Raw genomic sequence first — 24,492 nt, 5'->3', positions numbered from 1 at the left:
GCCAAATAGCTAAAACAAATAATATTGAAAAGATCTTACCCTAGAGATATATATATAATAGACAAAATACTTCTCATAGCAATAAATGAATTTTGTCTTTGTTATGCAAAACCCCTCAACTGTAACTTCACGAAGAAAACTGAAGTGGTGTGAAAACCATCTTACCTCGTATTCAAAGTCCTCTGTTCTGTCCGCATCAGCAGGCAAGCTGGAAAGATACTCATTGTCCTCATAAAATTCATGTTCCATCGGATGAAGAGAATGGCAGCTATGGGGAACACAGCAATACGATATGAATGGATCAAAACGGTTGTTTTCAAGATTAAAACTGATTTTTCAATTTCACTTTAGTTTTCTCTGCTTTGCAATAGGACCTGTAGTGATCTAGCCTTTAAATAAACTACAGCTCAGAAAGACCAATTGCTTTTCCTTCTCCCCTACATGAAGTCCATCAGTTTGCTATTTCTGAGAGAATATTAAGAACAAGGCCCACGGTCAGAGCCACATTCTGTGAAGAAACTGAAGTGAAATCTCTGACAGACTATGGTGCTTTATTAACACGCTTTGGCTGGCTCCCATTCCACCAAATGTGACTTGCTTCATACATAGGTATGTGGCATTTGAGAATGCAGTCTACCAAAGTGAGTATTTTGTAACAAAATACTACCAATTGCATAATATACAGCCCCAAACTGTTTTTTGAAATCTGTTTTCAAAAGCGCATATTTTTCAGATTATAAAACATATTCACTTTGCCCCCATTCCTTAAGACCTCCTTCCTCATTCTCCCTCATAATCTACATTTTTCCCCTCTTTGATAAAAAGGGAAATATTAAACACAAATATTAAAGATAATTCATGGTGATAATTCACTGGAAACTCATATAAGCCACAGGGTTTCATAATCCCTTTAGAAGAGAGAACTGATTAAGTAAAGGAAATGAGGGGGACCCAGGGCACTGTACATTACTTTTATATATCCTTTAACTTTTGGGAATTGCTTTAAATAATTTACAGAAATGCTTTCAAATTACTATACGCTATGACATAGATACTATACATTATACCATATGAAGGCCAAACATAGTTTAGTAGCGAAGGACATGAGTTCATCTCTATTTCTAAATGTCAATGAAAAAGTTTAAACGCAATTAACCAAGTTGGTTGTGGGTAAAACCTCTAAGCCCGACCAGCGTGGACATTATTGAAAAATCAGGGTTAGTGGTATAAATCAGTTCCTTTATCACGAGCTGAAATGTGAGAGAGAGAGCTATCCTAGTGCCCTCCCACGGTCAGCGTAAATATTCTACCAGCCTCTTCTCACTCCTATCTATGGCTGTCAGCTCCATAAAGGGTTAATCAACGTGGACCCAACTAGTAAAAGCAGTGTATGCAGCATCTCACTTGCTGGTCTAACAGGTAACCCCTTCTTGCTTAAATCTTGCCTGGCTCTGCAAAGCCCCTTTGGGCTGGTGAAACACGAAGGCTTGTTGTTTGGGGCATCTGATGTGTTTCCCTCATCTTTCAGTTAGTAAGATGGGAGCCCTGCCAGGAGGAACACCTTATTCATTCAATAAACATTTATTGAGTGTCTACCAGATGCCAGACCCTATGCCAAGTGCTGGAAATATGTTGGTGCACAAAATCAGTTCTTGCCCTATTAATTGGGTAAAGCAGTCAAGTGGGAATTTTAATATAGTGTGATAATTAAGGGGAAAATATGGAAGCTGTGAGAGCACATGGTGGGGATGTACCTACTGTAGCCCGAGGAAGTTTGCTGGAAGAGGCTGCCTCTAAGCTGAGATCTGCAGGATTTAGGAAGAGCGACACAGCCAGTTGGCTGAAAGAGGGGGCACTTTGCTCAGACCTCTTCATCTCAGAAGCCTGGCCCTGCCACTTTTTAGCTATGTGATATTGGCCAAATTACTTGACATCTGTGACATGGGTCATAATATAAGATACTCCCTCCAAAGGTTGTTGTGAGGACTAAATGAGTTAACAAATGTACGACACTTGGAATATTACCGAAAACATGTTAAGTGAGCTAATAAATGTTAGCTACTATTAGGCATTCAGGAAAGTATTTATTGGATTGCTACTCTGTGTCAGGCTGTACTAATAATATTACATACTTGTTTGCTTGTGCATTGTTCATCTCCCCTCTAGAATATAAGCTCCAGGAGGCAATGATTATTTTTGGTTCCACGTTTATGCCCAGCACCTAGTTCCAGTGCCTGACATAAAGGGCTATTTAATAAGTAATGGATGGATGAATACAATCTTAAGCAAAACAAACAGCGCTCCTACCCAGAACTTGAAGTTTCAAGGAGTGGTTTCCAAAACATGGCTCACGTTACAATTGCCTAGGAAGACTTTTGAAAAATTCTGATGCCTGAGTTTCACTCTAAAAAATTCTTCTTTAACTGGCCTGAGGTGGGATTCAGGCATTGCATTGGTATTTCTTTACAAAGTTCCAGGCGATTCTAATGTACACATTGGAACCACTGAAATAGACTTACAAAAGCCACCAAAGGCCAGAGAAGTGACAGGATCAGATCTGTGTTTTACAAAGTGGAGAACGGAATGCAGTAGGCAACGAAAATGCAGTCTAAAGAGGCTACTGCTCTCAATAATGTTTGAATATTTGCTGAAAAGCTCACAGAACAAAAAGTATGGGGCAAAAAATCCTTCCAAAACTGTACAAGTAGGATTATTTGAATAAAATCTCTCTAACTGCCTTTAAATTAGGTAAAAATTAGGGAAGAAATATCCATTAATAGTTCCTTACTTCATAGCTCTATACTTAGTCTCTGACAGCCAGGACCTTTTATTTACATCTCAATATATTGGATAATTGCTTTCTTTGGAGAATTGCACTTTAATTAATTTTCTAGCTTCTTCTTTAAAGAAGAGAAAAGCAGAAGAGAGAAAGAGAGGCGACCCACAGAGGAGAATATGGTGCCAATGCGCCGCTTCTGTGTCAGTCTTAATAAGGCTTTTGGCAGCTTTGGTGAGAAAAGCTATTTCCCTGACCAGTGCTCATGAGTAGTGTGAGGTACTGATGACTGGAAATATGATGATGAACCAATCAGAGCCAGACCTTTTCACTGTACTTCAGCAAGTATGATTCCTGAGGTGAAGCAACTGTATGGGTCAGGGAAAAGAGCTAGCAGGGACAGCTGAGGACTAATTGGATGTAGACACAGTGGAGACATTTTCCAAACAGAACTGAGAGCCTGTTTCTGTAATTGTCAACTCGCTAGCGTTACTGATTCTTTCCAACACCTATGTTAAATGACGAAAACAAATAAGGCTTTGGGAGAAATGACAGAAAAATACCTGTCTGAGAGCAGAAATGGACAGATATCTGGCACTGGAGGGGTAGGTGGCCTCAGTTTGGTCAGGGCCATGATGTGTTCAAATGTGATGTCCGTCTGAGTACTGGCGTTCATGAGCTGCACTTCTGGGGCTGCTCCATAGGCTGGTTTACTGAGAGGCGTTCGCCTTAACACCTGGACCACAATGGGCTCCTTGGCATTCCGAAAAGCTTCCACTGCCTCTTCATGGGTGGCCTTTGAGAGATCCTTCCCATTGACCTGCGAAGATAAAAGGACATTGCTCATTTCAGAGGAAAGCACAGAGAGGCTGTCATGATAGATTAATACAAGGTGGAAGGGGAAGTTGAAACCAGCTCTGATATGAATTTTGTAAAGGAATATTGAATCAGACATTGACATTTATTGAACTCTTCACCAACATGAGGAAATGGAGATGAACAGGAAAACAATTACCTCTTGTATCTTTATGAAGCACACCGCCAGAATTATTAGCAAAGATTTAAAAACTTAAATAACACAGCGGCTTCATAAAATGTTCACCAAAATATTTAGAAAGGTAGAAATGTTAAGTATATCCTTTTTAAAAAAATGATCTATCAATCTCTTGGTGGGATTGTCAATATTTAATTAAAATCTTACTTGCCTGGAATCTAATTTTTGAGGATATTGTCAAATTTCTTTAACATTCGTCATCTTTTTATCCAAGATCATGTTATTGCTAATGTACATTTTGTCCTAAATCCTTACTAATCAAAGTGTGGTCCGTGGACCAGCAGTATAAGCATCACCTAAGAGATTATTAGAATGCAGAATCCCTGGTCCTATCAGAGACCTACTGAATCAGAATCAGCATTTTAACAAGATCTCAGCTGATTTATATGCACACAAAAGCAGCACTGCTCTAAAACTCCTCTAAGTGAGTACACGCTGTCTCTTTGGATCCTCACCTGTTTTCATTTATGCCAATTTATGACTCTCCAAGGCAGCCCTGGACAAACAGAGAAAGAGGTGACGTTTGCCTTTGCCCTCCATCACTGCTTCTCAGCAGGGGCAACCACTGGCACTTCAGAGAGAAAAATTATTCTTTTGTGATACTCTCCCATGCCTGCTTATTAAGCAACAGTGATGTTTCCCAGTCTTTGTGGCACCCAAAACACCCGCACACTTTTCTGAGGACCCTCTTGAGGGGCAGTACAGACGGCTCTCAAACAGTTGTTAATTTTTTCCCCTAAAATGGGTCCTGATGACACAGACTCTCTGTGGAAGTTGTGTTTTAACAAAGGACTATAGAATCCTGAAATAACTTCACAACTCTCACCTCAAATGAATCAATGATGTTGGCTTTTGCAAATAGGAAGAGATACTTGGGGGCACAATACTGTGTTCAAAATCCCTGAAATTCTACCATTTCTAGGCAATTAAGCTACCCGCCTCTTGGTGAGGCTCTGATAACTGCTATGCACCAGCAAATCCTTAGAGATCCCTGGGTGCCTTAAAAAGAAGCAAAGGGAGTCACTGAGTTATAGTAACAGAGAGATTGCTGACATTCAAATGAGTACATTCTCTCTCCCTGAGTAGACAAAGAATATGTGTGTGCTCAGAGCACATATCTGAAAGTGTGGGGCATTTTGGGGTAAATGATACAATGTTAGGTAGAAATTGTCACGTCATGTAGAAATAGGCTTAATGACCCAGAGGAGTTAATTTACTCAATGGACCCTGAAAGAGTTAATGTGCCTTCAAAAATCGACGAATTAAGTTTCCTCACCAGCAAAATATGTCCCAGTACAGTTCTTGGATCACTAGTAAGAAACTTCAGTTAAAGATTTGGGTGGGTACCTACCAGTGTGCACACACTCAGTAATCTGTACATTCACTCTCTGATTCTTTTCTCCATGGACTAAACTTGAAAATTATCACTGAATCTTCATTGGCACAAGCTTGGAAGGTCTTGATGACTTTGGGCATATGGGAGTATGTGAACACAGAACACCTACAGACACAGTCATTCATTCCCTAAGCTACTGTCAGATGACAGGCACTCTGGGCTGGGGCCACCACTGTCTCCCCTGAGGACCTGTAGTCAGAAAATAATAAGAGATGTTCCAGAACGGAAAAGCCTAAAATCTAGCTGCTCATGTTTAACAGTATCATCGTCTATGTTTCATATTGTGGTCAGTATTTATAAATTCCAGGGTTATGGAAGATGATCCAGTGGTAGATAAAATTGCTCTGATAGAATCTATGTGGTAACGAAGAACTGTCCTTTTGTCCCTAGGATTCCCATTTCATAGTGCCCCTTCAATTTAGTGAATACCGTATCTGCTCCTGCAAGGTCTCATACCCTTCTGTCTCTGAAAAGAACTCTCAGTCATAAACTATTATCAACTATTTAAAACCTACTGGAACTATGTCAATTTGTTACCTTTTCCTATAAACTTTGCATTGAGAGTAACTCGTAACAGTGGCAGAATGAAAGAAGACAGTGCCCTTGTTTGAAGAAATTTCAAGCAATATCTGAGGGTAAAAGAAAAAATAATTTGTGGCCAGGGTTTCTTCCAGTCACACATTAAATCCTACTAACACAAAAAATGTGTGTCATTAAGTAGTGGACAAATGCCATTATTCCATTTCTTCCCCAAGGTGGCTTAGTACCTTGCCTACATGTTAATCTAGTCTTCATATTCCTTTGTTTCTTATTTGTTTTAGTGATCTTCAAAGCAGGAATAATTTTTAAAAAGTGAGTTCCTACTGATAATGATTATTTATTTTGTGTTCCTATGTGCTAAGTAAGATTATTTTTGCAAAATCCAGAAAAGTATAAAAATATCTGCAGAAACATAAATTATTAAAGAGTATTTTAGGTTGTATAATCATTAGTTATTATTTTAGTGCTTAGTTATATATATGTATTGTAATATGCAGATGATATTAGTATTCATATAGCAAAATCAATAGCTATTGATTCTAAGACCTGAATATTCATTCATTTACAATCACGGCATTTATATGCAAGTTTCATTTTTGGCTTTAAGGACAATCAAATACAATCTTAAAAAAGGACAGTCAATGTAATCTCAAAATATCTTACTTCCCCATTGGGGAATGCTCTTTTCTTCCAGTTATCACGCAGCTGACCTCTATTTTCATAAGCTATTTAATATCTCTCAAAGTAAAGAAGTCTATGACCTTTAAAGGCTCTACTGCCCCACGTGATCCCTCAGAAAATGTAAGCACTGATGATACAAAACACTCTTTTTTTTCACCTCACTTGAAGTTCATCAACATATTGTTAGCCTACCAAAAGGTCACCATTTTTAAATTATTCCTTTCACAACAGAAAAGAGAATAGTTTAATTGGGATTTTCTGGCAGTTGTTTTGCTCAGTAATCATCAGTTACAGCTAGGGAGAAGAATAACGTTGGAAGAGTATCTAAAGTTTTAATCCTATAGAAAAATTTTGTAGCAAATTAACAAATAAATTAATAGCAAAACTTGTTTTTTTCCCAAGTGGTTAGATCCTAAAACAACAACAAGGTATTTGATATTGCATGATGCCATATCCTTATCTTTCTATTTCTTTTCTTTTCGAGAGAAAGATTCACCCTGAGCTAACATATGTACCAGTTTTCCTCTACTTTGTGTGTGGGATGCCTCCACAACATGGCTGATGAGTGGAGTAAGTCCATGCCCAGGATCCGAACCTGGAAACCTGGGCCACCCAAGCAGAGGGCGTGGAACTTTAACCACTTCACCATGGGGCTAGCCTTATCGTTCTATTTCTTTTCCATCATATTCTCTCCCTCCCTTCTTCCCTTGCTTCCTCCTTTCCTACCTTCCTCAATCTTCTTCCCTTTCTGTCTCAATCTCAGTTTTATATGGGCAACTTATAATTTTTACTTGTTTTATGAAATGAGATTAGAGAAGGAGGAGTCCTCTATTAAATGTGTCCCATTTAATACAGGTGGTTACGGGTGTAGAGCCAAACTGTTCCAGGTGTCTAGTAAAAGGACCAAAGCAAAAGTGCTAGAAGAGAGCAGGGAAGTTGATTTTCAGGAGGAAAGACTGGATGAAGAGGGTGGGGAGCAAAATTGATGTGAGGAGATGAAAGGTAATTTGAAGATTAAAAAAGGAATGCCTGTGTATTATGGGATTTGAGTTTGAAGTTTACATGCAGGAGGGTTTTAAGGAAGGCTGGTGATTTGATTCAAGCATAGGATAGAGAAAGACTTTTTCTAAAGTGGATGTTAAATGGAATGGGTGAGAGGTTAGAGTGTCATAATAAACATGAGAAGTAATGAGATAATCCCTCTATTGCTATAACGTCTACCATTTGGATAACTGTGGCCAAACTTGCTTTCGTCCTACTGCTACCGAGCAACTAGAGTTTAACTGAAAAGATTCACGTGATTGATATTTGATAAGAGTCTAGAAGTCCCAGAGTGGGACAGCTGGACTCTGAAATGGTGATTAAGCCACCTGATTTGAGATAAATGAGAAAGCAGGCACATTATGCATAAAGAGGTCATCAGAATTGACAACAGCAGAGAAGAGAGAAGGAGGAGGCCAATGGTAGAAGTTCTAGGATAAATAGAGACATGGGGTTGTCCTCATAAAAACTAAATTTGGGATTGGAAAGAAGTGGCAAAAATAGTCTTAATCATGTCGAACTTGAAGCGGTTATAAGGTATTCAGATGAACTAACAAACAGATATTGGTGGCTAAAAGAAAAAGTGATCATGGGAAACCATTTTCTGAGAAGGTCTTCCTTTCACCTCTGAACTTATCTTAGCAACTCAGTGGATAAGCTGAAACATATACATATTTTTACAGATATGAAAAAATTAGTGTGTTGTTTCCAAAAAGTTATTTTCCACTATATTGACAGGGATAAATGAATAGGAGAAAAGTAGTCACCTTTCAGCAATCAGTGCAAAAGAAGTGTGAATACATTTGTTGCAGCAGATGGGCTAATTAATCCATAAGCAACTTGTGAATGTTAAGTAAAGAATATAGCTTTTCATATGTAAACCATATCACAGCAATGTTTGATGAAGCTTCCGGTTAACGAATAATCTACCCTTTTGGATAAACTGAAAAGTCTGGGCCACTCGTCAACAACCTCCCCAGAGTGACTGGTGGCCTCAGCTTGGATATGAGCTGTTCTACTTTGATTATTCGTCCAAATCCAGCCATATGCAAAATTTTCCTGAGTATTAGAAAACAAACAGGCTCTCCCCCTCCCCCTTTCAAAGTGCAATCAAGCACACGAATAACCAAGTTACCCTAGTGAGCTGCCATTTCTAGAGTCAGCTATTTGGGAATGACGAGGCTTTCCAACCCTCTGTGCCTCTTATGAAAAATAAGGGCTTTTAAGCATCTATGCCTTTCATGGGAGAATACATATAGGAGTACTCAGTAGAAGAAATACAGAATATCAAGGGTTATGCACAATTGACGTAGCCCAATTTCAAATTGAGTATAAGCATAAAGCACTTGAATATTATTTTTTAATGTTTACAAAATTTTTATTTATTTATTTATTCATTTGTATCCAGCTTTAGTGAGGTATGAATGACAAAATTGTTAAGATATTTAATGTGTATGTTGTGGTGATTAGATGTATGTATACATTGTGAAAGGATTCCAACCATTTAGTTAATTAACACATCCATCACCTCACTTTATTTATTTATTTTGGTGAGAACATTTAAATTCTACTCTCTTAGCAAATTTCAATTATATCATACAGTGTCATCAAGTACAGGCACCATGTTTTACATTAGATCCTCAGACCCGAATATTGTAATTCTGGTTCGGCATGACAGTTTACAAGATCTCCCACCCTCACAAATAAATGTGGAATTAATTTTGAATAAAGTCCCTATGTGAATTCTGATCGAATTCTCTATTTGGCAATTAATGAGGTGTTGTAAAAATATGGTCTAGTAACATTTTATAGGAGGAAACAATATTTAAATTGCTGCTAAAATGTTGTGTATGGAAGGAATTTAAAATAATCCAAACCCTATATTCATTAAAACACTTCTCATAAACAATCTTTAAATCAATTTTAAAGAATTTAAGCATACAATTTTTTTCTAAACTTTGGTATGTTTGATTCTATGTGGACATCTGTTAATGTAAATTGAGCATAGTGCTGTATAAAAAGTATTTATAGCAAAACGAACTCACAGAATAGGAATTGTGCAAAATTATATGAAAAATACCTACTGAGAGATTGACTGAAATTAATGTTGGCCTTTTTAAAATGTTTTCAGTGAACAAAACAATCACTAGCAGGTTTGTGATAATTAGGTAATTTCAGAAGCTGAGAGCATAAGAAATGTTAGATTGCTTTAACCCAAAAGTCGTGTAGTCCAGTGTTCTTCTATTGACAGTGCTATTACTGGATTTTTGGAAGAGAATATAGTAATTATCACAAGCGACCTAATGAGTAGACTTATCCAAAAGTGATCCTGGGGCTCCTTTTGCCTCGTCTGGACTACGAGGGATGGTGGCGTCATTTTCCTGCATCCCTTGAGCTCCACAGTCCTCTGGTGCTGGGCACCTGGCTTTCCCAGACAAATGAAACTGACTGACTCCTAACTTAGACAGTCTGACCCTCCTGTAGTCTGTTTCCTTACTGACAATGTTCCCACAAGAAGAGAGAGCAACAGCCAAGTGGGACACCTCCACTGGAATCCAGACCCACTTTATGTTCAACAGTTTTGGGCCCCCTGCATGACTCTCTGTGTTGCCTAACCTATAACTTATGAGATCATGGGACACAGAAGCTCATCAACCTTCTATGACATAATACACATTTACAACCTAAAGAACTGAATATATTAAAAATACTTACTATGTAACAGTAATGAATTGCAGGTTCCCAGTAATCCAATGAGATCTTTGGAAAGCCTATTATTACGTTTAGTTAGTTGATTGTCACCCTGAGGTTACTACAGTCGGACACTATGTTGCTTCTTGATGCCTTTCACAATAGACTTTGATGGAGAAGTTCCCAAATGCAAGCAAGATTCATCTTCAACTTTTCTTGTTAAGATGTTCCTGGGGCCAGCCTGGTGGCGTAGTGGTTAAGTTTGCACACTCTGCTTTGGCAGCCTGGGTGCACGGACCTACACACTGCTCATCAAGCCATGCTGTGGCGGTGTTCCACAGACAAAAATAGAAGAAGACTGGTACAGATATTAGCTCAGGGACAATCTTCCTCAAGCAAAAAGAGGAAGATTGGCAACAGATGTTAGCTCAGAGTATATCTTCCTTCCACCAAAAAAAGGAAAAAAAGATGTTCTAGGCCCATTATTTGTGAATTTACCAGAACTGTTCTTGAATGAGTTTATTATTTCGGTTATAGGAAATCTTGGGGGTGCATCTTTCATAACTGATTTTTCCTCCATTATCTTTTCATTTTTTAATTTTTTTTGTATACCTCCTTCTGTATCTTCCGATTCTTTATTCCCATTGCTAGACGTCTTCTCTTCTAAACTTTCCCATTTGGGATTTAACAAATTTGAAGAGTGTTTATTTCTATAAATTATTACTATTATTAAGGAACAGGTTATGATATGTTTTGATTCCTTCTGAGGGAAATAAAGTACATATAGCATAGTTTTATTTGCTTCTTCATAAATTAATTTATTTTCTCTCACCTTAATGAAAGAAATGGAGGTTTCTCCCCTTTGGAACTTGCACTGGTGCTTGGTTTGTCTCTTAGATCCATATTTCACTTTTCTCTACCCAGCTCTGTGCCCTGAGATGCTGACCATAGTATACTGCATCACCAGGCTCCCTGCTTCATGTTTGTTGTTTGGTTCAGCCAATGGTGAGAGAGCCAGTATTCTGCGTCTGTATCTTAGCCCTCCTCTCACCTGGCTTTCAAGACGCCAACTCTTACCAAATTCTGTTCACTCTACTCTCTTACCTTCCTCTCCAGGTCTATGGGTAGTAAGGACTTCTCTTTCTATTGCTATTCCCTATGTTCTTTTTCTTAACTCTGCTCACACCTCTGTAAGTTGTTCCACCATTAAACTTTCTTCAATTAAATTCTCTGATTGTGCCTTCCATTTCCTTCTGGGACCTTGACTAATATAACCAGACTTGAAACTCCTCTCGTTTAAACAATAACAACAAAAACAGAGTAAAAGCTGAAATTTACCATCTTCGCAAATTAATTTTATTATCAAAATTAGTTGCATCGAAAATACAATGTCTAGTTTCTCAGATTTAGCAAGAGTCACACATTTTTAAGGGAGAACTAAAACATAACTTTTATTGAGATCATATAACAGATGTAAAACAGTCATGTATTATATGTGTACAGCTATTTTGTAGAATATCTCTCAGTTTGCCTTTGTCTAATGTTTCTTCTTGATTAGATTCAGGTTATGTATTTTTGGCAGAAATGTCAGAAGTGGTGTTGTGTCTTTCTCAGTCTATCCTATCAGGAAGCAAGTAATATAGATTTGTCATTACTGGTGATGTTAACATTTATGACTTGATGAGAGAGAGAGAGAGAGAAAGAATGAATCTAAACCATATGTAAAATGTTAATGTTAAAATTTGGGAAACCTAGATGAATGGTATCTGACAATTCTTTGTACTATTCTTGCAACTTTTTGATAAGTCTGAAATTATCTCAAAATAAAATGTTTCAAAATATTGTTATATTTGTTATTAGCTAAAAATGAATTTGTGCTGTAATCATTTAGAGTTAACAAATAATTAGAAGGAATCCACAGATACAGAACTTCCTACAGAGTCTCGTTTCTGTATTTGCATATCTCTAGAGAAACTACTCTGCACTGAACGTCTTTTTTCTTGTGTGTGTGCGTACATCCATACACACATTTCCCTACAGTGAAAAACACAGATTGGTATCACCACCTTTATCATTGTCATAACAATTCATCTACTGAATATCACCTGAAATCCTGCTCTCCTCCAAGCTGAGCTATTTAACAAGATAGATGGTTGCCTTCTGGCTAATTGTGGGAGTTCTTTCATTACTATAAAAAGACTTTTTATATCTCAAGTGACTATAAGCAGTGAATAATGACTTGAAGTCTTTGGAGAAGAGTCCACTGATGAAATGGTACGATAACAACTACTTACTGACCTTTTACTTCCTAAGATAATACTCAGCTGATGTAGTTGATTGTTAATAAACCTATCCAGTGAGTTTTGACATATCAGATCCAAGTGCATTAAACTTAATGAGAAATTCTGATGAAGATATAACATTTTCTGCAACAGGCTTAAGGGTATAGAGACATAAGGCATATATAGGGCAAATGCTGTTAAAATGAACTCAAATAGTTGCATTGGGAAGAAACTTCATTGTAATTAAACGACCCAGATTTTCTTTAAAAATTACTATAAACAGCATCAGGATTTAGATAGAGCTATTCATCTTTCATATCCACTGAACAAGAGAGGAAATGTGCTCTTAGCCCTTGAACAAGATCTCTTGGTCCCATCTTTGTTATGAGAGCATATCCGGATATCAAAAACACAACCTTGGGTCTCAGCCACACAAGCATAGTGCCAAAGAAGTGCTAAAAATAACTATGTGTTAAAGGAAAGAAATAAAATTGTTCTACATAGTTACTAATAAGGGACTATGAGATAGTGAATTATTTGTAACAGAGCATCTGTCATAACAGAATCAAAGATGCTGAGGATGTCTTCACCAGCGGTTCACTATACTCTATCTATAAAATCGATTGAAGGTCTCACTATTTAAATGCTTCTGCGCAAATAACATTAAATGACAAGAAACTGACTATTTTGTTCAGTGCTGTAGTTTCAGGGTCCAAAAACACGCTTGGCTCATACTCGACATTCAATAAGTGTGTAAAATAAATTTTCATATATTTCTCTATCAAGATCCATGTTAAAATAAAGGTGATTGGATTTTTCATTAAAGTTACCTGTCTTTACATGCAAACTGTGTTCCTTGTACTGCCTAGCTCCATTTTGTGTCCCTGTTACCCATATTATTCCTTTTACCTAAATATTTTGTATAAATGATTTGAGTGGCAAGCAAAGGCAAGCTCTACTCAGAAGCTCTGCTGGTAAGTCCCACCAATGTTGCAGTACACTAAATGTTTAGTACAAACGAACATGGATGTGAGAATCATTCAGAACTGGAGTCTAAACACAGTTCTCAATATTAGCTGTGTAACTTTGAGTAAGTTATTAAAACTCTCTGAGTCTCAGTTTCTTCATCTGGAAAAGGAAAGATAACACCCATTCACAGAGTTGTGGATAGGATGAAATAAATAATAGAGCTCAGGAAGCTAGCTAAGAGCTATGATGTTGATCCATGCTTCCTTCCTTCCCTCCCTTCCTTCCTGAGTAACTCTTGAGTGACAGAGACTAGGAAATTCTCTGGAGATCCAAGTTAACACTGTGCTACCAGTCCTGGCAGTGACCATGCCAAAGCCAGTTAGCACTGAGTAAGCATTCTCAAAGTGCCAGGAGCAGAGCGAAGCACTTGGTCTGCATTATCTCATTCACACCCAGGAACAATCATGTGAGGTAAGTATTTTATCCCCATTTGAAAGTGTGGAAGCTGAGGATCAGAAGGTGTGATAGGCTGAGCAAGGGAAGGCAACCGTTCTCACAGTCTGCTAGGGAAAAACAACACGCACATCTATAATCGCAAGCAAACTGACAACGAGCTGAAATCAAGGTACTAAGAGAGTTCACTGGGAACATAAGGGGCTAACTATACCTGGGAGTATTGGGATTTGATTTCAGGATTTGACATTTGAGGTGGGTCTTAAAAGATGAAGAGTTTCATAAGTTGTAAAGACAGGAGAAGGGAAAGGAATCCCAGGATAAAGGCTTGAAAGGGCAAGTCTTCTGGGAACCAGGGAGAGATCTAGTGCAACTGAGTACAGAGGGATTTGGGGAAGTGTTGGGCAAAGGGGCTGGAAAGGAGGCCTCGACACAGATCCCTGTGTCCTCACTGGGCCATGGTAAGGTATTTGTTTTAAACACCTTTCATATGAACAGTAGCATGATCTCATTTAGGGTTTGGGAAGATAACTCTGAAGGCTGTAGTGGGAAGTAATTGAACGGAAGCAGGGAAACCATTTAGGCATTTAGGAAGTTCCTGGGAAAAAAGGATCAGTGCCTGGATCCAGACAGAGACAGCATGGATGGTCCACAGGAGAAGGATGGAGAGGGTTGTAAAATGGTAACTGATGCTCTCATTCCTATGTATTCCAATGGGACCTATCAGATTGGCAGATTTTCTACAACAGCCTAGCCTCAGTTTCTTTTCCAATTAATTAATCCACACAGTATAGAAATACATCCTATAGAAGTTGAATTTTAAGTATAAAGGCATTCTAAGTAGATGTTGCCCATTTCCTATAGACATATTTTCAGTGACTACTTTAGAAATAACAAACAACTTCTTCCAGCGTTCTGAAATGCTGCCTTTCTGGTTAGTACCCACCTAGCCAAGTGGGTAATTTTCTCACCACACACACACACACATACATACAAATTCTTTTGTACTTTCTATGGTCCTCCATCTGAATCATTTACAGCTTTGTGTGGGATATAAACTTAGAAAGATATTTTATCCAAGTTAATATATCTGAGTTTTAGAACATGGCAACTAATACAAAAAAGTAGAACTTGCATGATATATAACTGTCTCTTTCAATACCAGCATCTCTAGCCTCATGCCTGGAAAATGAAAGGTATTTCATATGAGCTTGAAAGGACAGGACAAAATCTGAACAAACAGCCATCACCCTAGAAGGAGCGGGAGGTTTAAATCATTTTCAACAATCAATTCTGTCATTTGAATTCATTCTGACACTTGTTGAGCTCAGTCGATGACATGAAACTACAGTAAAAAGGCCAAACCCGGGGGGAAATTCACCAGCTTTTATATCCAAAGGTAAAACCACCTGAACTTGTGCCCACTGCCTTCCCAACACCATGCTTCCAACTTTCTCAAATTCATGGGCTTTGAGAAGAATATTTTCTTTTCTTTTTTCTTTTTCTTTTTTTGAGGAAGATTAGCCCTGAGCTAACATCTGCTGCCAATCCTCTTCTTTTTGCTGAGGAAGACTGACCCTGAGCTAATATCCTTGCCCATCTTCCTCCACTTCATATGGGGGACGCCTGCCACCGCATGGCTTACCAAGCTGTGCCATGTCCACACGGGAGATCCAAACTGGCGAAGCCTGGGTCACCGAGAAGCGGAACGTGCGCGCTTAACCGCTGCACCACCAGGCTGGCCCTAATATTTTCTGTTAACAAGAAAATGGATTTCTGCTTAAGGCAAAAGATAAAGTAAGTCCATTTAAAACAGCAACTGATACTATTTTATATAAAATAGTTGGAATTTGCCCTAGTAATTTCATTGACTTGATTGTCTCTAAGTGTAACTTGAAATGGATAATAAAAATTTGTTGAGCGCCTACTCTGTGCCACGTACTCTACTCAGTACTACCTGTTACTAAAGGTACAGAAATGACCATACTCATCCTATAAAGAAACTAAACCTTAACAGAATAAGCAACATTCTCCAGACGACACAGCTACTAAGTGAAAAAAGAAAACCCAAGGTTTTTCTACAAATTCCTATTAATTCTTTTTAAACGTTAAGAAGAGTTTTAGCATAGAAGCTCTAAAAGCTGGACAAGAGGATTGGTGGGAAGTTTATTCTTCTATTTCCTTTTAGTAAACAGTTCATAAGATTACAATTAAGTAGTGAATGAACTGCAGGCATTCACAAGTATAGATAATTGTCTTAACCTGTGTCCCCAGGATAAGAAAACTCCAGTCAAAAAGTGAAAAAATGTTTCTGGAAAATGAATAGGTTAGATAAGATGCTATCCAATGACCTCCTCAGTTCTAAAAAATCTATTAAAATAAAGTATGCATAAGCATGAATAAGCACTATTCCTTATACAACGCCCGAAGTTACTCAAAACTTTGGTAAAGAGAAGTTCCTCCCGCTTTTTTTTATATAAGTGAATCGGGTAAAGCTCAGACAACGAGGTGACTCAACAGCCTATCAATGTGTTATTGAATTTCACCTTCAGATCCCCACTTCACAGCCCAGCCACGCCAATGTGTGACGTAGTATTGTTACTGCCTCCCGGTGTTCAGCGGCCCACTGAGATGAGATGGATGAAGTTCAGGGGGAAAAGACCACCCGGGTTCTCTTATGTGGACACAATCATGAGTGGTTCCAACAGCAAGAACTTCTCCGAAGCAGCAGCTGGACTGTACAAAGAGCTGGAACCAACTCAAGGCTTCTGGGTCTGGGTGCATGCATGTAAAATTAGACAACAATATTCAGGGGCACTTCTTGAAAACTGGGTTTTACACCTGTCTCCCTCAGGAAGCAAATAAGACAGAGTAACAGAGCGAGTGTAACTCTGTAGATGGAGTCATCATTTTTAAATTTAACTTGCCACAAACCTTTTTCTATACTAATACTGTTGATGTTATTTCGCTTTGTTATAAGAGTAGGGGAGAGAGGCAAATTTTTGTAAATTTAGTTCCCTCAAACAATTAACATCTGTACGCTTTTGAAATAATTTTCAGCAGATAAAACAATCTTGCCAAGGCCCAGTAAAAGCTCTCCATTGTTCCATGTCTGCACAAATTACCTTGCATCTCCGATGATTTTATGTACATTTAATCACTAAAGATTAATTACATGGCATACGGAAACCAGTGAAACACTGAAGAGATAACTTCAGTTTAAGTGCACATGCAGCTAACTTGTGGCTTTTTAAAACAATTTTAATTAAAAGTACTAGAAGAATCATCGGGCTGAAAATATTAGGAGCTCTGGGATGGATGAGCTTAGCATAGCTAATTAAGTGTATATTTAATCAAAGCAGCCTTTGGCTGTAATTAATAATCTATTTTCCTCTGGTAATAAATATTGTAGTTCTGTAAAACAGAATTTATAATTTCCAGAATGCCATATGCACAGAAGAGTGGGACAGAAAACAAGCATTTCCACACCAGCTTCCATGCCGAGGTTGATTTTCTTTATTTAGAGAGGATGTTGCCTATATCTCTTTCATTCGTTTTAAATGTCATCTCACAGTGGCAGCTTACAAATAGCTATCCCAGAGTGACTTGGACATTTCAAAGGTGTAAAGAATAATCCAAAAGGAGTGACTGGTAGAATGCTAAATGAAGTCTGAATTTTCTTGCACCACAAAGATTTCATACTTTAGAGAACTTTAGGCGGCTCCATCTTAATATGAATGCTAGGATGGCGAGACTCAGCATTAAACAGTTCCTTCCCCTCATTTCCTTTTAAATGGCAGAATGAGACTCAGATTTCCACCACCTGCAACCTGGTAAAATGCTCAATTCACAGAGCCAAGTTAAAACATTCTCTTCTTTATAGCGGCTTTTATTCTGAGTGACTCACACGCACACACCCCCCCTCCCTGCTCTTCAAGATTCCATGCCAAGCATCGTATATTTTGTTCTTATAACCCTTTCATTAATTTTGTGAAAGAAACTCTCTTATGGGAGGTAGTCACATGCTTTCCATATGATCTAAGATTTCTTTCTTCTTCTCACAAGCAACATCTAAATTCCAAGAGTTTTGCATATAAAGGAAGATAACATAATAAATTAATCTTAGCTGATAGGTTTTTTCCTATCTTTTAAAGATGTTTTAATTTGTGAAAATTAACTGTCAGTTTGCCACTACTGCTTTATGTTTTTAGGATTTTTACAGTAGCATGTAGGAGTTACAGGTTGTTGAATAAATAAATCTTTAACTTAAAAACTATCTTTTAAGATCACGGAGAACACACATTTTTATATGCATCTGATGCACTTGTTTGATACACTAATCAATTCATAATATAAGTTCTATTTTTCTGGGGGTTACGTGGTCTTCATATGAATATGTATGAAAAAAAGATATAAATTAGGTTTTAAAATTATATCAAGTGAAAATGTTTTTATTCCGTCTATACTGGACATTAATAAAGGTCTAGGAACCAGACAAAGAAGAGAATAAAATACAGAGGTAAAAATTTGAAGCTTTCCCAAAAGCCACCATTAATGGCATATAATGAAAAGTAGCTTTTATTAAATACATGATGATGTCTTCAGGATTTAATCTGTTTATAACACAACATGAATTTCCAATGAGAACAAAAGTGTAAAAGACCACTTTTTAAAACTGCACAAAATAGTCTTTTCTTTTTAGAACTGTGGCTAGTTGGCAACTCCTGACACAGGCTCTCCCAATGTCCCACTAAAATTATCTACGAAGGCACAGGGAAAAAAAGGTGGCCTGGACAGTGAAAGGCAGCATTCACAGTTAGTTTACTTGCCCCAATTTTCACAGAATTTCATTTACTAATTGAACCAAACCAACAATTTAGACAGCTTTCTCTGAGGACTCACATAGTATTGGGATAACATGGACATGTGGGCTATGTGTATGGCTTAACAGTTACCACTGGATACTTAGAAAAGTACAGTGGTAGGTGTGCTGCTCACCCTGCAGGAAAATCTCAAAGACCTGGCAGTGTCCATGCTCGCCCTGCAATATTCTGTGCCACTCACAGCACAAAAGCCTACTCTGCTCTGTCCTGTTGGAATCTTCAGAAGCTTGTTCTAACAACTCAGACGTGAGGATATGTACTGTTGAGGCTGAGAAGATGGAACTAGAGAGGTGCCATTCCTCCCATAGGTAGACGGTGGGAATTTCTTGAAATGTATGGAAAGATTTGCATAGCAGAAGTTTATAGTAGAGGATCCTAGAGGTCAGACAATCCTGAAGACAGGGTCTAGGGACTCAGGTGAACTCATGAGATGATGCTCCAGCAGAGGCTTCTTTTTCCCTTGGACTATGAAGGAGTGCCATATTTAAATCTATTCTTCATTTTAAGTGTATTCCTCATAAGTTATCATTTTCTTTAGTTTTCTTTAAACATTCTTGTCTTGAGAGGGGGAGGATGAGAAAAGAAAGGGAGGAAAGGGTGAGAACGAGACAAAGAGAGAGAGACCTGAGCCACACTTGGCTCTTTAAGTTCAACGCTGGACATGACATCCTTGTAGACAAGAAAAAATTGTGGACACAGAGAAAGTACTATTTTGAGAGTTTTGGTTTCTTAAACAGTAGTATATGAACGGATATTGATTAACGCACCATTATAATGCACAAAAGAAGAGTAAAGGGGAAAAAGTATAAATATTTATGTCTGGATTTGGTTTCAAGCTCTGCCTCTTGGCAGACGTGTGACTTCAGATTGATCACTTGATTTTTCTGCACTTTGGTTTCCTCATCTATACAGTGGGAATAATAAGGCTGATCTCTAAAAGCTGTTATGACAAAGTAATGAGAAAGTATATAAAAAGTAATCAATAGGTGAGATAGAGTAGGAATTCAACAAAAAAATGGAAATTATTTATAATATTTTGTTATCTCCATGGCTTTCTAAATGGTCCTCCATCCAATGTTAACCAGCGCATGGTGACTATGGCATGTTTAGACATGTTGAGAAAGCTGCTTGCGAGATTTTTGGATGGCACAAATTTGAACAAGTAAAATGCTATACACAATGAGAGTATTAGACTAGTGGCTGAGGACTTGAGTCCCCATTCTAGACCATTTCCTACCAGTGTAGACTTGGAAAGTCACTTAAGCTCTCATCACCTCTGTTTATAAGTTTCAAATACATGTGAAGTCCTTACAGATGAGGGGAGTTAGTGCCTGATATTTGCAATCTATTCAGCAATTTATAAATTAATTGCCTCACCAACATTTATCTTACTGCTCACAGGAGATTTAAGTATATCCACATCTTAAATAAGAGTTAAATATTGGTTTAATTGATTTTTACCAAGGTCACACAGCAAGCGGTAAAGCTGGGATTAAAGCCTTGACTGGCTCTCGGCGTTCCTGTTATGCTGCCATGAGACATCTCTCCTTTGTTCTCAACCTGTTGCCTGGATTACTTAGTTAATCACTGTAAGGATATAGGAAATGGTTGTTAATTTAAATCCAAACATTATGTCCTCAGCAAAACTGCTTATCAGAGAAGGCAATGAAAACAAGAAGACAGAATCTTTTATTGATTCTTAAGTTCTGATAAGTACTTTTGAGTTAACTAGAAACCAGAGCACAGACCTATTGGCTGAACTTGGCCCTGTGAAATTCAATTTGGTACTTTTGGAAAGCTGAGGATTATGAGTAATTCACGTCACCATTAAAGTTTTACTATTTTTCTAGACTTATCAAATGACAGCTTCACAAAGGAAAAGTTCTGTTTTGAAGAGGAAGAACTGAAAACCTCAGTAAAATATCCAAAATTTATAAAGTCTAAGTCTTTCAAAATAGAATAAAATAATAAATTTTGTTTAGATAATGGTGAATTGCCTTCTTCTCATTGTTTAAATTAAACAGGGTGTAAACTGCTGAGATTCCAAACATGGAGGTAAATTCCATTCACATCTACTGCTCCATTACCCCTCAATTACTCTAATATAAGACGCACAGAGAGAGCAGCTGGTGGAAATGATTTCCTAATGACTGGACTGCTGAAACAGCACAATATCCTTTAGGCTGGGCTCTCTCAACAGTGGCACTGTTGGCATTTGAGGCTGGATAATTCTTTGTTGTGGGGGGACTGTCTTGTGCATTGATGATGTTTAGCAGCATCCCTGGCCTCCACCCACTAGATGCTAGTAGCACCCTCTCCCACTACCCCCACACACCACCAACCAGTTGTGGCAACCAAAATGTCTCCAGACTTGCCAAATATCTCCTAGAGGGTGAGATCACGTCCAGTCGAGCAGCATTACCATAGGCTTCATTTTAATGACATTTTAAGGTTGAAGAATGCTGGATCTAACAGAATCCTGGGTGAATTACAAGAATGTTGAAACTGCATAACATAGAAGTTGAAGGACGGAAATTAACCTCCGGTTCATGGATTATTTTTTCATTTTAAAATTATATATAGTCATATTTTAATGGAAAAAAATTGAGCTGGAATATGTCTGAATAAAATAGTATGCAATATTACTTAACAGGGCTCTAATTATGTTAGTTTTTTCTGCCAGTCAGGAATAGTTAAATGTGATTATCAGAGTTCTTCCACCATAGTGTTATTTTGGTGTAGAGACTCAGCAATTGTCACTTGTTCATTGGCTACCATACGCCGGATTCCTTGAGCTATGTTAAAGTGGTAAAATCACTCTTTGCTCGTGGTGGCCGTATGACAAGGATTGAGGAGACAAGGATCTCTGGATTCCAGATGACCTGCTGCTTGGTTATTCCAATAAACATTGTGTTTCAATAATTTTTCCTTACAGATTTTATTTTCTATTTTTTAGTCAATTTATAATTTCCTCTAGCCTTAAGTTTTCTATATCCTCTTTAAGTAGTTAGGACTCCATATAGTTGTAATATGCACCCTAATAAGTAATAGCCTAGGTATTATTAATATGAATTGGAAAGTTGTTTGTAATTCCATATGCTCTTTCTAGAAATGCTCTGCTCCATGATGATTATCTGAGCACTTAACTGCATTGCTGACTTGGGACAAGATTTAGGATGCCGAATAAAGCATGTGAAAAGGATGACAGAATGTACTTTTGTAGGACTAAAAGGCTGTGAAACATCACCCGACTAACAACAATACCTTTTAACATTTGTGCTAGAAATGGTACTTAACTATTTGGAGCTCTTGACATGACTGCATGCTCTTATTTTGTATGCGGATGGAAAGAAACATAGCAGACTCATTTCTTATTCATTCATTCATATATAATACATTTCTTTCTGGATTTAAGAAGGATGCATACATATGTATTTTCTAAAAGGCTATAAAAGTCAATTACTATGTTTAGCCAACAAAGCACTACTTTCTCAACTTTAGAACTCCAATTTGAGAAAATGCTCACTTCTCAGCTAGTAGATATTTTCCATCTTATCTCATTAGAGTGGCTGAGCATGACACAGAAAAGGGTGATCAAGTATGACAAAATCTGTGCTTTGTCTACACTAGTTGCTTCTACTATAATTTTAATTGCTAGATATTAGAGCTTCAGATATTTCTACGAGATGTCAAGAGACAAGCCTTATGAATTAAAGAATATTGTTGGTCTGCAACCAAACATGTAAATAATATTTTGCATAATTAGCTAATTTTTGGAAACCAGCATATTTTTAGAGTTTAATATTAAAATATGAAAACATTTTAATAGATATAGTTGAGGTTTCCTGCTTATATTTCAAGTTCTAGGCCTATTTAGAGTTGGTTACAGTAGAATAGAAGGTAAATGATGTTATTAAAACTCAAAGCTAGCGATTATAATTTAAAATATAATTAGATGTTGAGACCTTTCTAGAGTGTAATGTTATGCTCCTGTCAAAGCACTGGGAATACTAATTAAAATGAAAAATTAGAAAATAATTTTCCTCAGTCTGAGCTTAGTTTCCTCTTCATTTTTTCCCCCCTTCAATTTTCATTCATGAATTTAAAAAGAAAAAAAAGAGAAAGAAAGAAATCACTGAGCACCAGCCATGTGTCAGACAGTTTTAGGCACTGAGGTAGTGAGATAAGTGAACAAGTCAGACAAAATCCCCGACCTCATGGAGTTTACATTTTAGTGAGGTAAACAGACAATAAATACAATTAAGGACTTCCTCTATTCATTAAGTGCTATGGAAAGATAATTATTTGTTAAGTGCTATGGAGAAAACAGAACAACATGAGGAGGACTGAGAGTTGGGGAAGGGAGTTATAATTTTTCTTTCTGTGGTCACCGGAGGTCTCACTGGGAAGGTGGAAGTCATTTGAGCAAAGATTCAGTTAAGCGATAAAGCCATGCTCATGTGTCTGTCTGGAGGAACCCAAAGCGAGAAACGGCTATTGCAAAGGCCCACAGTGGAAGCGTTCTGTGCATTTGCGGACAGCAGGGAGGAGAAGGGACTGGAGAGGAGTGAGCAACAGAGAGAAGTGAGAGATGAACTCATGGTAACGGGACACATACGAGGCCACTGTATGCACTGGGCTTTAACCCTTAGTTGCCTTTCTCAGAAAGCTTTCCCTACTTTTCTTACTTTGGTTTCTTTTCTCCACTTTCATTCTCCACTTTTCCATCCTGGTCCATCTGCCTCCTTCCTTCTCTGTCATCACCCGTACTCTCCCAGCTGCTGCCTTCTCCTGCTGTTGCCTTTTCCCTTGCCGTCTCCAGGCAGACTGTCCACACAAATAAGAAAGCCTCATTCACTGAGCTCTTACTCTGTGTTGAGCCTGATGCATTAGATACAATCTAGTTTAATTCAATTTTTGCAATAACTCTCTTAGGTTGCATTATTATTGCATCTATTTTTCAGATGAGAAAAGAAATAAAGTTTATGTATGTCAGTTTAAGTTGCATAATAAAGATCTGTAAGCAATGGGACTTGAACCCCAGTTGGGTTGACTCCAAATGTAAGATTTTTATTCACCAAGTTGTACAGTTTCCTGGTTTTTCTATCCCCAACTCAATTTGAGAAGCATTTCAAACAGTGGATTTAACAGAATAGGAGTCTTATCGATATTATTTTTCTGTGTTAGAAGGGGCCTTGGAAGTCATATTGTCTAACCTCTCCTCAATATTTGAGTGTCTTTTACAGCACCTATGCCAAGTGGTCATCTAGGCTGCACACGAAAACTTTCAGCAACAAAGAATTAAATTAATGTTGTTGTTTTTATAGCATTGTGTCATAGTATAGGTCCATGATATCCATTGTTCTGCCTTACATAGAACTAGAACTACTGGCTGTGATTTTTCACATAATAATATTGAAAGTTACTCTCACCTTTCAGTTTTCTCTGAAAGGTGAAAAACAGTATTTTGTCCTAGTTTCTCTCATTAAGTGTTAAATTTTTAAAATATTTTGATAGCATACCCTTAGGTATATTTCTAGTTAAATAGTGTTTTTGAGATTAAGTTGTAGCAAACGCAGATATAGGAATTGTTAAACTGCCTTGTCTGTAATTCTATTTCAAAACAAACATAAATAGTAACTTAGAAAACAGGTGACAGTAAGAATAGTAACACCTCCGGTGAATCCTGGCATGCTGGGACTTTCCTGATGTGTCATGTCCGTACC

General features: G+C 37.7%; 1 protein-coding gene across 3 annotated transcripts in view; it reads right to left on the bottom strand.

Moving 5' to 3' along the window:
• PDZRN4 (PDZ domain containing ring finger 4) overlaps positions 1 to 24,492 on the bottom strand; it is a 342,458-nt gene that overhangs the window by 58,477 nt on the left and 259,489 nt on the right. For all 3 annotated transcript variants that reach the window (XM_023643376.2, XM_023643377.2, XM_001914682.6), the window contains 2 exons: positions 3,340 to 3,596; positions 166 to 268 (listed from right to left, as the gene is read on the bottom strand). In XM_023643376.2, coding sequence (XP_023499144.1) covers positions 166 to 268; positions 3,340 to 3,596 — 360 coding nt within the window. The remainder of the gene's footprint in view (positions 1 to 165; positions 269 to 3,339; positions 3,597 to 24,492) is intronic.

Source organism: Equus caballus, chromosome 6, assembly GCF_041296265.1.
Source record: "Equus caballus isolate H_3958 breed thoroughbred chromosome 6, TB-T2T, whole genome shotgun sequence".
Classification (NCBI taxonomy): Eukaryota; Metazoa; Chordata; class Mammalia; order Perissodactyla; family Equidae; genus Equus; species Equus caballus.
This window is presented reverse-complemented; position numbering and strand designations above follow the sequence as displayed.